Raw genomic sequence first — 13,533 nt, 5'->3', positions numbered from 1 at the left:
AATGACCTTAATATTATTTCTCTCTCTGGGTATTTCCAATAAGAGTATTCCATCGGAGGGTTTGATAAAAGGATTATGCAGCCAGCTTTATGCGGCAGGAGTCAAATCTGGATATGGAAGGAGAGCTGTTTGATTGAATAATTCTTGTTTCCTTTCTGCCAAGCTAGCAGTCCTATTTGGGAAAAGTATAAAATCAGCATTATGCCAGATTTATACATGTGCTCTGACTGTCTGTAGAAGTCAGTCTGCCCGTGCTGTATGTCTGACCACCAGCCTGTCTGTCAGTCTGCATGTTTGAATGTTTGACTGCTTGCACGTCTGTCTGGGAAGATGCAAAAACACACCCTAACAGAATAAACATATTCATTTTGTATTTCTGGTTGCTCACTACATTTTAAGCAGGCTTTGTTACGTAATGTCACACTGGACGGGGCCCACAAACGTTGAAATGGCACATGGTTCTTTGGAAATGACTATTCCTACAAATGTGATCCTTCTGTGTGTATCTAACCAGACGCATAGAACCTGCATGAGAGCCCAAAAAGCACAGATTATTTCTTAATTTACATCCTTACAGTCCCAATGAAATTATGTGGTTTTCATGACATCCAAATCTTGCTCACAAGATTATACACTCAGTTGGCAGTTTATTAGGTTAGGTATACCCAGCTAAACCTGCAGTATTACAACAGTCCCTTCATGAAGGTTGTAATGTTCAGTTTTTATTGAAATTGTTTTAGAGAGCTGGTGATTCAGCTGTGTGATCATTTTGGAGGATGTAGTTTGTTTTGCTGATGAGCTGTATTGCATTATACAGAGAGGTGTTCTGTTATTTAGCCTACCTTCATTGATATAAATGGGGTGGACAAATTGAAAGACACACCCCTCCATATAATGCGATACTTCTCCAAAAAGGTTTCAACACAAACATTTTAAACCATCATGAAGGGTGTATTGTTGTTTTATTTGAGCTGTTTACTTCATTACCTTGATCTATATTTTATTATCACTTAAATGTGCACCTTGCATCACAAAATTGGCCTGGATATCTACTTTGCAGTCAGTCCAACATTATGGGAGAAAAATGCAAACTGTTTGCGTTGATTATATTAAAACCGCCCCTCAACAGGAAGTGCCTAAAAATCTGTGTGAATATGAAGGTCATTACCATTAACAGAAAAAAGATGAAAACTAGGGGTTAAAAAGTGTTGTTTGCACTTTTGGTGCAACTTTCAAAAAAAATATTCAAAATTCTACCACAACAACTTAAACTACAATCTAAACTAAAGCATTTTCTAATTAATGGCAAGATAAAATGGAAAACAATCCCAAAATAATATTTATTTATTTTTGCTTAGTCATTGTTACCAAATTAGAATTGGTCAGTTGGTATTTGGCATGGAAACTGAGCAAAAAAAAATTCCAGTAATAAATGGATTTTGATTTAAAGTGTTAAAATAACAAAGCGTTATTCGCCTGATGTTATCGGGCATCATCAGCAGTCAGAGCACGTGCCGTTTAGGCGTTTGACCTCAGAGTTTAGTTATCATAACAGGGTTGTGACCCCACGGCCTGCAGTCATTACTGCCGTCTCCTCCAATCAGCCCTCCAAAGCCCTGATAAAGCCCTCTGGGACGAAACAGGCTGCTGGAATAGAGGTGACATTAGATTTATGTGTGTGTGTGTATGTGCGTGTGTGTGTTAGTGATGCTAGTGTGCATGCGCTCCCTGTCATGGTTCTATACTTATGAGGACCAAGACATTCAGACAGTGATTTAAAATTGAGGAAAACCTACCAAAGTGAGGATATTTTTGATGCTATTCACCTCTTGAAAGGCTTAGTTTAGGATTAGCATTTTGGTTTAGGGTTAAGATAAGAATTAAGATGAAGTACAGGTTAGGAATGGGGTTAAAAATTAGGATAGCTTGGGGTTAGAACTCGGGTTTAGATTATACAGTTAATACAGCAGCTGAAAAACTGACATGCATATTAGGAGGGTTTGGGATTGACAAAGTTGGAGTTAAAGCAACACACATACTTAGTATTCCAGTGGATCAAATCTTAAACTAAGAATTTCCCCTGCTTTTCTCTAGCAGCTTCAAAATGTCACTGAAATCTATTTCAACAAACATGAATCTCAAGTGCAAATATGGCTAATTTCAATCTGTGGTAGACTTTGTTTACATAGTATATGTTGTAGACCTGTAAGATACAATACACACTTTAGGTTTGATCCAACCTGTTCTCTAAGTGTGTGTGTAAGATGTGTCTAAAGTGGGATCTGATGCAGACCAAAGAAATTCAAAATACAACTAAATACAGTGTAGAGAAGTTGTAGGTTATTATAATATGCAAATTGATCACATCAAAGTAATTGCTTAAGTATGACTGTTTGTCCATGACTGTGCTGCTCTTTTATCACAGTAAATTTTCATTTATTTATATAGAGTAAAAGATTTAAAAAAAAAAAAAGGCGACACATGATCATGTGTTTTGTTGAGCCTCTTAAAGATCTATGATTTATGTTTGGATCACAGCCAGTCAACTCAACCTTAATCCCTTAAAGGCATTCAATATTTGGTAACAGAAATTTTCATATGAGACAAGATCAGCTCGTTTTTCCTGAATATTGTGTTTAACTGAAAGAATGAAATACTGTTGTATTCTTAAAAATAAAACAAAAAAGTGAGTCTTCACAGTGTTTACATCTTGGTGGGACTGCAGCCTATACTCTGTAACAATCCAGGATTCTCAGGGCCACATTATTTCTACTTTTATCCATTATCTTTTTTTTTTTTTTTTTTTTTTTTTTTTTATTAAAAGATGTAAAAAGTAATTTTACCAGTCACATTAAACGTCATGTTTCTGAGGCTTTCTTTGTGCTCAATATGCAACTACTTGTCACTTAAAAAGCAAAACACAATATAGCTGTCTTATAATTAAAATCCCATCCTGACTTGGATTCATTCTGAAACTTTACATCTGTTTTCTGTTTCTAAACTTTATTTCTAAAAATCTGTCAAGCAAAATATGAATGTGCAGTAGCACTCTGTTGAGTTTGTACTTGTTTTAAACTGCTGCACTGAAAACACTTTTTGAGGATAAATATTTGTTGGGTCCTTCTGTGGTGAGAGTACTTCTCCATAACACTACACAAGTCCCAAGGCAAAAAGTAAAAAGTCTTATTTTGGGAACCTGACAAAAAAAAAGATACGAGATCAAGGCAGAGTTTCAAAGGTGAAAAGCTGGATGGTACCATGCAACCAATGAGATATTACATACCATGATTCAGTTCATTTAAATACAGATGAAATGTATATTTCCTTTGGGCACTTCCTTGAAATTAAAAAAGAAACATATTCTTTCTTTCATGTCATGATGTCATTACTACATTTCCTTCTCCTCTTGACATAATAACTGAGAATTTCTCCAATCTATTCATCCTTTCTTGCATTGTAGGTTAATTAGGACTTTAGTATCTTCAAAAGCACTTTTTCAGAATAATCTGAAGATTATCATTGATCCAGAAAGACAGCTAGTCAGGGGAAACTATCTGACTGAATAGCAGGATCTCAATTTAAAACTTGTGTGGAGGGCCTGTTGCACCTGTTGTCGACGCAGAGTCTGCTGGTTAACTCCCCCCACCCCCCCTACATAATTTTGGTTTTAATCATATTGTTAGCTAAAAAGCTGTATTCACGCACATCGCACAGAAATACTTACAACATGTACTGTACACTTTTCAACAATAAGTAAGAGCTACATCAACATCCGACAAATTCAGACATGGTGGTTTGTGACATAAGGTAATTTTTGAAATAAAACAAAAAGGAAATGTGACCATTTTTCTATTAGTCAAATATAAAGTCTTTTCTTACTCCTGTAACTTTAACATCATTTTGGGGGGGGGGGGGTTACTAAGTCACTGGTGTCAGCAATACTGGGGCTACTGAAGACTATCACAAAATACAAAACTCCTAGTGACTCCAGAAATAGAGTTTTTCCTTTCTCATTGCCTATAATATGCAGAAAAGTAGAAAGAGTAAGATTAAAAAAAAAACAAATATCAAAATACTGCTTTTCATCTCTCACCTTCAGTCTCCCATCTTGGTAAAAAAAAAAAAAAACTGAATTTTTGACCAAACTTTTTAAAATATCACACATAACACAACACATCAGCCCCGCAACATTAATATAGATTCCTATAATAAATGTCAATTTAAAGTATTGAGATTTCCCTTTCTGAAGTTGAAATGTATTTTCCAGTGGAATAAAAACCAAAACAGTACTTGATGACAGGTCAGCTTTAAAGAATACCTGAAAGAAATTTGTTTGAATAACTTATGGTTACTTATGTAACCATACCAAGGGGCATCTTAACAATTTATATAATTTTTGAGTAAGACAAGATTTTGTTAACATGACTGATTGAATCATAATATTAAAGAAAAAGCAGCATAAAAAGCCTCAAGACTGAAAATAATTCTCTGATAAACATGCTTAACGCTGGTAAATATAGTATGATCCTATGTCAAAAAGCCACAGATGTCAAAACGTATCATGTCAAAAAGCCAACAGGAGCACCACACCTTCATGAGTCATTCTCATGAAGTCACTCAGGAAAATGATTGGTCAGGAAAATAATCCACTGACAAGAGGTCACAGTACCAACCATCAAAACCTGACTCCAGCAAACTAGCTCTCTGTTCGGACAAACTAAACCAGCAGGACAATAGTCAAGGCTTTTCATATTTCCTTTACTTCCTTTGCTTTAATGGGAATTCAGCAGTGAACGTTTTAAAAATTCGTGCCAAACCAGAGGATGACAGCTTCACCAAACTGCACACGGCAACCATCTCTTCAGCACGAGAGTCTCAAAAACTTCTGATCAACTACTGACAAAACTTTTCTCCTCACTCTTATCATCAGGCAAATGTTTCCATGAGGGATAAAAACAGCATTGCAGAGCTCACTTGTCTTTCAAAGCATGCAGGTCACCTTGGTCCACGTACATTTCAGTCTCTTCAGTGCAACAATGGAAATGCAAAGTCCAACTGCAACTCACAGTCAAACGCAGCCCTGCATGGATCAAAACTTAATATCATCACTCTTCATCTCCTCAGGCAGCCTCACAGTCTACCTCCTGAGTGGGTAAAAAAAATCCTCTCTGTCCCTAAAGTATTTTATTGTCATTCCTAATCACACCTCAGAATCATAAACAAACACAACTTTTTTTTTTTTTTTTTTTATTCAGCTCTCTCTGTTTATGCAGTTCCCAGAAGGCATTGCCTTTTACACTCTCCCTCTCCGGCAGCAAAGATGTCGGGAAAACAAATAAGAGCGGAAACAAAACAAAACAAAGTCTCCTGAAATACCTTGTGGATGCCCAGAGGAAGGCGCTGGACAGACAGATGAGCAGATAGGTTTCCTCTGTCCTCCTCTCTCAGGCTGCCTCCTCTCTCGGCGTGCTGTGGAGAGTGACTGCTCACAGCCCGCCTGGCATATCTAATTAGAGCCAGGCTGTTGCCACTATCGGGCAGAGGATCTACCTCTCCAATCTCTCCTGACTCAATCTTCCCCATCTCTGATTTTCTTTTATATTTATGCTGGAATATTTAATTGTAGACAAAAGGTTACTCTGGGCTCTATTCATCGCACACAGGCAGAATAATCTCCTTTAAAAGGCTTGACATTTCAGGCTTTTCAAAAGGGGCTGAAAAAATTATATCCCCCGCTTTTGTTAATCAATGAAGTAGAACTCCCCCGAACAAAAGAATTAAATTGCTTGGTTGGGTTAATAAAACACACAGAAATAGCTGCTTCCTGTGGGCTTTTGTGCCTGCTACTGGCTCCCCCCATATGCAACTAGCACTGTAATTCCATATGATTTGGGGGGCAAAACTCTCATTTCTCCACACAGTTGGCTTTTTAAATCCTATTGAATGAGCAGTCTGTGAGGCTGGCTGATTGGGACCTCTTGCCTGAGCCTGGCTGCCTGGCTGCCTGGCTGCCTGGCTAGCAGAACAGGCTCTCTCCATTTAAATATGACTTCCACTAAGGAGAGACAGCGGGTCCACTACAATTTACAATTTCTATACTGCCCCTGCTTCAGAAAAACATTGTAATTATGCAAATGATAGGGGCAATAATTAGGCCCTTCACTGTCCTATTGTGTTAGCTGCCGTCGTGTTTCGGTCCAATGGTAGGAGAGACGCAGCAGGGCATGTTCGGATTTAAATTGCTCCTTACAGACAGCCTGCAGATGTTCACAGCATCTTTGGTCCTATAACTAGCCATCATCCAAGCCAGGGTGCCCCCATATACCACACTGCACCAGCAGACTCTGGTTTAGCTGTCTGAGAGGTAGAAGCCAATACAACATACTGCTGTTTTACCTAGAGGCTTGCTGGTATGTGACACACTCCACTGTATCCTTCATGCCCTGTTTTACATCTGAACACGCCCAGTATGTTATGCCTGCAGCACGTGAGCAGCTCTATTAGCCAAACAATACGCCTGCACTGTTTGTGTTATATTGTAATCGTTATGAAAAAGCACTGTTTTGATAGTTAATTAACTTTTTAAGTCGTTCAAAAGCAGAAATGTCAAACATTCACTGGTTCAAGTTTCTCAAATGGCAATTCCTTTTCTCTATTACATCACTTTAAACTAAATATCCCTGGGTTTTTAGTGTCAGTAAGACAAAAACAATCAACCTGAAGATGTCACCTTAAGCTCTGGGAAACAGTGACAGACGTCTTTTGCTATGTATTGATGATTTGCAGCTCAATGTTTATGAAAATAAATTGGAAAATGATCAACAGATTAATTAATATGAAAATAATCATTAGTCACAGCCTATATATTGCAACTGTACATATGTAAAAACCAACAGAAAAGACAGTAATGATGTTATGTCTACCAGCTAGCTTAAGGACGTTAATTCACACTGAACTGCTGATATTTTACTGGGCATCAACCAGTAGGAAGAAGATGTTGGAGTATGAGCAGCTCATCCTGCATCTCTCTTGTCTAAATTGAACAAAAGCTGCAAACAATGCTCACATGAATTAATATTATGCTAAAATTAAAACACTTCCTCTCTGTTATAAAGTTAGTTTCAGTGTCATCCTGTAGGTCTGACACAGTGAGCACTGAATTGTTGACTTGCAGGTAAAAAGATGTCTACTTGTTTAGATTAAGGCTTGATCTGACTGCTGTTGAAATAACAGTTAATACTAGGAAATTTAGACATTAAAAAGACTTTTACTTTTCAACTGAATTTAGCCCCATTTTAACCTGCACATTTGAGCTGCAAATCACTATAATCCACACAGGTTTGTTACATTAACACTAGTAAATTCTTGAGATGACACCTGGCCAAATATTTAGCTCAATTCAAGAGAACCAACAGTCTTGTAAGAGCTGGCTGACTGAGTCCATGACATCCTTTAACATCGTATCGTATAAGAAATGATTATTTTCCATCAATCTGTCAATTATTTTTGTGATCAATCGTTTGGTGTATGAAACACAAAATAGATAGTGAAATAGATAGTCCACTTTCTCACTCCATCCTACTATTGTCTCTAAAGAGACCCCGCACAATCACATAGGTGTTTTCACATATTCTGGCTGATCAGACCGCTGCTTAGTTCAAAGGCGGGGAGAGTTGTGATGGGATTTACGTAAGGTCACTGAACTCCATTTAGTAATGCCTTGTTCACATCCAGCTGCCGAGTGGTCACGTCAGCCTCTGACTTATAATTCCAAATTGGGGATACAGGGACACAGACAATATAAAAATAACTACAGACGTGTCAACAAGCTGTTGGCAGAATAGCTGCAAATGCACCATCACACACATCAAAATAAAATCCAATATTAACACTGATACAATCAATTCAGCTTATTTTATAGAAGATTTACACTGTTTGTTTGTATCTGGTTCCAGTTTGTAAGATAAGGTGTACAAATGTAACACAACAAGAGCAGCTAATTTAAGCTGTTTATCTAGGGTCACTACAAACTTAGCAATAGGGCTAACCACTTTGGAACAAAGCATGGTCACTCTCAAGTCCAAATACAGATGTTCTTCCCATTCTGCCCACATTGCATGAATGTAGCATAAGAGTTGCAACAAAGCAGACAGGATGTCAATTAAGCACAGGCTCATCAGCCAAAACATAATACTACCTGTGTAGGTTTACCATATGTTACTTTAAGTAGCTCATTGACTAAACTGCTACAAGTGAGCTGTCAGAATTACAATATTCGAAATCAAATGTGTCAAATCATCAAATCATCATCCTACTTTCTCCAAAACAATTCAGTGGACATGAATCAAGTTCTGGTGTTAACATTTTTGTATTACAGTCAGCCTAAGTTACATTATTACACAAAAGAATCTTAGCCAGTGAGATAATCGGACAAAAAAATCTTCTACACTGTAAGTGCTTTGTAACACATAGACAGGTCTTTATACAGTATGCCACGTAATAACTATAATATAGTTTGTTTTGTAACAGATACATTAATGAACATGGATTATTTTGACAAAATTGGGGAAATCAGGAAATTAATACCCATTAACATTGTTTTACTGAAAAAAGTAAACAGTAAAAAGACTGGCCCTAAATCAGCTGACCACTCACCTACACAACCCGTTCAACAAGAAGATTGACAGCAGAGGCCTGGATGTGAACATTCAGTCTGTTCCCTGTAGCTCCATCGTTTTCCTGTGAGCTAACATAACAGAAACATTGCACGACAATTAGAATAACAACAATTGTCTTAAAGCAAAACTAGAATGTTTGAAAGCATAAATAACACTTTTCCTCTATCAAAATTCATAATCATCTAAATGACATTTCAGTGCACACAGGGGTTTCGGTGCTACAGCTGTAGTTAGAGTTAATTTACTAACCATAGTTTCATATTCATTCCAGTGCCCTTTACTGCCTGCAGTCCAGTTTAAGTGCTTATGTGACCTGAGGGACTGGAGGACGAGGCACTAAGGGGCCAGAAAACACCACCATAGAACCACCAATTGTTTACACAGTACACAGCAGGTCAACTACACATGTTGGTTTGAAACTTAGCAGAGGTGTTTTGTAACTAAAAGCATTCACTCAAGTACTGTAGTACAAATTTAAGGTAATTATACTTTACTTGAGTCTGTCTAATTCCACTCCACTACAGTTCAGAGGGAAATTTTTTACTTATTTTTCCACTACAAAACATATAGTAAGAGCTTATAGAACACTTTTTCAGTATTAATAACTTCTACTAATACTTCAAGCACTCTTTCCTGATTATACTTAAATACTTTACCTTGAGTAACATTTTGAATGCAGACCTTCTACTTATTTTTACAGTGTGGTAGAATTTTTATTCAAGTAAAGAATCTAAATACTTCTGCCACAATTGTAAATTAGACAAAGATGTGGCTTTGGGTGAAATTGTACAAAAACATATGAAGATTTGTCACATATAAAACTATACATAGTAGGGAAAAAGTTAGGTAAAGGTGGTTGTCACTAGCCAACTTAATTTTTTGTACAATAAAATGCTAAATTAATGAGAAGCTCCAATGACAAAGCACATGTAGTCAGTTTCAAAGAGTAGCAGTGATGTATTCTTAAAATGTCATGTTGTTTCTGGGTAAAAGTGCATAAAATGTGTCAAAACTACCATAAACATGAGCATTTTAGCACATGTGAGGTAGCATTTAAAGAGTTACAGCTTGATTGAATACAAGCATTCAGGGGAAACCGGTGAATGTTTGTAGGCTGCCTCACATTAGCTAACATTAGTTTACTAACAACGGCATTTAGCTTCGCTACATAGGAAACCACAACTACTTCAGGTAGTTACTTTTGAAGTCAGCACTTTTGAAACAAAGGAATTAACAGTAAGTTAACCACAACAAGGTTAAATTGAACCTACCGCCAAAAACTTCATGCCAAAATCCGACCAGGATTAGCATATTAGCATAATGAGAACGAGCATACACAATTAGCCTGCTCAAGGAGCCGCCAGGCTGGTGGAGTGGGGGAGCCGGTGGGCCTGTGGGCGGGGCTTGATGTTTAAGAGGGAGGAGTACTAAATTTAGGCACAAGGGCGGGGCATCGAACAAGGATGCTGTGTAAGGTGAAATGGACAGGTGCATACAGGTGTTCTCAAAACAACAGGAAGTAAGCTAGTTGTTGAAATCATTTATCACACACAACAGTTGCAGCACCCGAGGAAGTGATGCACAGCTCATGGAGGCAGTTCAGGTAGGCTACTTCAGAACCCATATTCACTTATTGCAGCAATTCGTGTAAAAAAGAAAAAATCTGTTATATCTCAATTAATTCTGAGCACACATGTATGATACACATATTTTTAGATTCACTGTGAGTTACACTTTGTGAGGACTATTACCTTATGTCCATTATAAATACACGTTCACAAACCCGCATAGAAATCATAGAAAACAGACAAGCTCCAGAACTTGCCTGAGAATCATTGCGTTTTGAAATTTTCTCCATTATCAAAATAATTAATTGGTAGTTGATGATATTTGAAATGATACAAAGCAAAAGAGGAACTGTGAATAGTCAATTCGGCAAATTTAATTTTCTAAAATGTAAACAAATTTAGGTTTTAAAATAAAAAAGTCATGGCTTAAGTTGTAGCCCACAACATAACTTACTGAGTTTATGGTAACATTTTGATCTGTTTCTTGTTACGGTTTATCTCTATACAGAAGTGAAAATTTTTGTAGAAAAAAATATTTAATTACTCTGATTTTGAGTGGGTTTTATGCTGCTCTGATATGACAACTTTTTATCAGTCAAATCTGGCAACACTGTTTTACGACACTTATCCGCCATTTCCGGCATAAACACATGAACGCCCGAGCGACAGCGAGAACATGAGAGGTCAAAAGTTATGATCCTAATCTTTACCGGACACAGAACATAACACTCAGACATGGTAGGTCGGACTTGTTATTTACTAACTTGAAGGACAATATGAAAATGGTCGCATGTCCAGGAGTCTGCCTGAACCTCGGATAACGTTCATTCTAAATTGCTAAGCTAACGTTAGCTTTACTCAAATGTGCATGATCCAGCACGACGTAACAAAAACCGAATTAACGCTTGTTGTGCCGCTTTAATTAGCCTGTTAACCAACGTCAACATGGTAAATAGTGATTTGAAATAAATGTAGCTAAAGTTACTGAGCAATTGCTTAAGTTGGTCTTTGCAATAGGTTATGCCACAGTATGATCATGTGCCATTTGTTTACATTGCAACTGTAGTACAGTTTGTTAGTCGTTGCTGATGGTTTTCTGTGAATCCTCTCAATGGTTTTATTATACTCTCCTCTTTCCTCTCTCTCTCTGCAGGCCAGTTCCATGGTGGCAGTGGGACTGGCTTTGGCAGCAGCCGGATTTGCAGGTGGGTAACTCGAAGCTAACGCAGAAAAGGTATCTGTCTGTACAAGTGTTTCTATTATTTTACCGACACCATTTCTATCAGTGAGGATTGTCTAAATAACAGAAACATAAGGCAGTACAGTTAAACACGAGCACAAACTACATCCTCCAAAATGATCACACAGTTGAATCAACACCTCTCTGAAACAACTCTGTTGTATTATAATCTTCATGAAAGAAGGATTTATTAATAGACTGTTGTATTAGACAGCTTTAGTTTTAGATGGGTACTAAACTGCCACCTTAGTTCATTTCACCAGTGCGCTTACAGATATTTCACTTGCCCTGGCAGAGCAAAAGAAAAAAGGTTTTAAAAAAAGTTAAACTGTGAGCTTGACCTTTTCAGACTTTTGGCCAATGAGTCTCATGTCTTAACACTGTCCCAAGTCAAGTCTGGAGTCCAAATGAGAATAGCAATTCAAAATACTTACTATATTGGACCCCACTGTGAGTGTGGCCTCTATTGTTCTGTTTCTCAAATAAGGTATTAAAAAATCATTTTGCTATGGGTAACAAAACTCCAGCTTGAAATGTAAAAGACATCACAAACTACAGCACGTGAAACAGATGTCATCAGTTTTACAGTTAACACTATAGTGAAAAACCTTTAGTAAAAGTATTTTAGTACAACTCACCTTTCAGAATAATGGTTTCCTTACACTAGATTAATTTTGATTTTAATAACCATGAAGATAGCATCAGTCTTAAAATAGAGTTCTTTGTCTTCCAGGTCGCTATGCCATGCAGGCCATGAAGCAGATGGAGCCTCAGATGAAACAGGCCCTCCAGAGCTTCCCCAAGACAGTAAGAAGAGAAACAAGCACACAATAAGAATATCTCCAAATGTTAGTATGATATGTGCTAGATAACTCTTGATCTCTCACTTTACTTTTAATGAGTAGTTTTGCGAGTAGGGATCCGTCAGCAGACCCATCGTGGTGAGCTGGTAACTCTATATGTTGTTGCAGGCTTTTGGAGGAGGGTACTACAGAGGTGGATTTGAACCAAAGATGACCAAGAGAGAAGCTGCCCTAGTTTTAGGTGTCAGGTATGTGGACATTCTCTCCCACACCAGTAGCTCTTTGGACCACCCAGCACAGTTAAGTCCACCAGTTATGTCACTGTACAGCTATGATAATAGTATATAGTAGTATATTAATGGGTTAGATCCCATCCTGCACATTAGCTTGTCTGGTTGTTGTTTGTCACTGTATTCTCCACTACAGCAGCAAACTAACTTCACCACCATTACTGTTCCTACTGTTTATTAACAGTAATAATTCATGGATGTACCACTGTTTTTCAGTCCCACAGCCAACAGGAATAAGATCAGAGAAGCCCATAGAAAACTGATGATCCTGAACCATCCAGACAGAGGTGAGTGGCAGCTTTAAAGGTTTCCCATTGGTTCTTACAGATTTCTGGTATTAGCTGGAGGCTAAAAGGAGGTATTCAACAGACAAACTGCCCTCGTCTGCTTTGCTACAAGTTTCACTTTCTAGAGATTATTTGTTACTCAAATTATTATATTTGGGTGCCCAGGAGTGCAGCAAGTTGCAGACATTAAAAGGTCTTACAATCAGTTTTTAAGGGGCAGTGAATCAAGGTGCGTTGGCATTAACACTATATCTAGCATGACTGCACCTTCGTTTTAGAGTAAAATTTAACAAAATGTAACATGGACATTAAGTGTCTGTCTGTCTCCATCTCTCTCTTTCACACACAGGTGGATCTCCCTACCTAGCAGCGAAGATAAATGAAGCAAAGGATATGATGGATGGTCAGACAAAGAAATAGTCCTGGAGTTGCTGGTGACATAAATGTGATTTCACACTGGTCTCACTCGTGCGGTTGAACTGACTGGCTTGAGAGATTACCAGACTTTTCTAACTGATTGTTGTCAAATAAAATCACGCTGTACAAATTGTTGATGGAGCTCTCCCTCGTTATTATCCAATGTTTTAATTTTACTTTGCAAATGTTAGGTCTGAGAGGGTTTTCCACTTGACAGGAACCCAAAGTAATAGGTTTACATTTTTTGAGG

The 13,533-nt window shown here is 37.7% G+C and overlaps 1 protein-coding gene across 1 annotated transcript; it reads left to right on the top strand.

Annotated features, from left to right (window-relative positions):
• The first annotated feature begins 10,866 nt into the window (after window positions 1-10,866).
• dnajc19 (DnaJ (Hsp40) homolog, subfamily C, member 19) lies at window positions 10,867-13,418 on the top strand. Its single transcript, XM_023428681.2, has 6 exons — window positions 10,867-10,984; window positions 11,400-11,451; window positions 12,220-12,293; window positions 12,458-12,537; window positions 12,796-12,866; window positions 13,216-13,418. Exons 1-6 carry the CDS (start codon window positions 10,982-10,984, stop codon window positions 13,284-13,286), a joined length of 351 nt encoding a protein of 116 aa, XP_023284449.1. The 5' UTR covers window positions 10,867-10,981; the 3' UTR covers window positions 13,287-13,418.
• The last annotated feature ends 115 nt before the right edge of the window (window positions 13,419-13,533 follow it).

This window comes from Seriola lalandi, unplaced genomic scaffold, assembly GCF_002814215.2.
Source record: "Seriola lalandi dorsalis isolate HSWRI2012SDOR001 ecotype SW California unplaced genomic scaffold, Sedor1 jcf7180002054885, whole genome shotgun sequence".
Taxonomy (NCBI): domain Eukaryota; kingdom Metazoa; phylum Chordata; class Actinopteri; order Carangiformes; family Carangidae; genus Seriola; species Seriola lalandi.
Note: the sequence above shows the minus strand (reverse complement) of the source record. Positions and strands in the feature narration are given on the sequence as shown.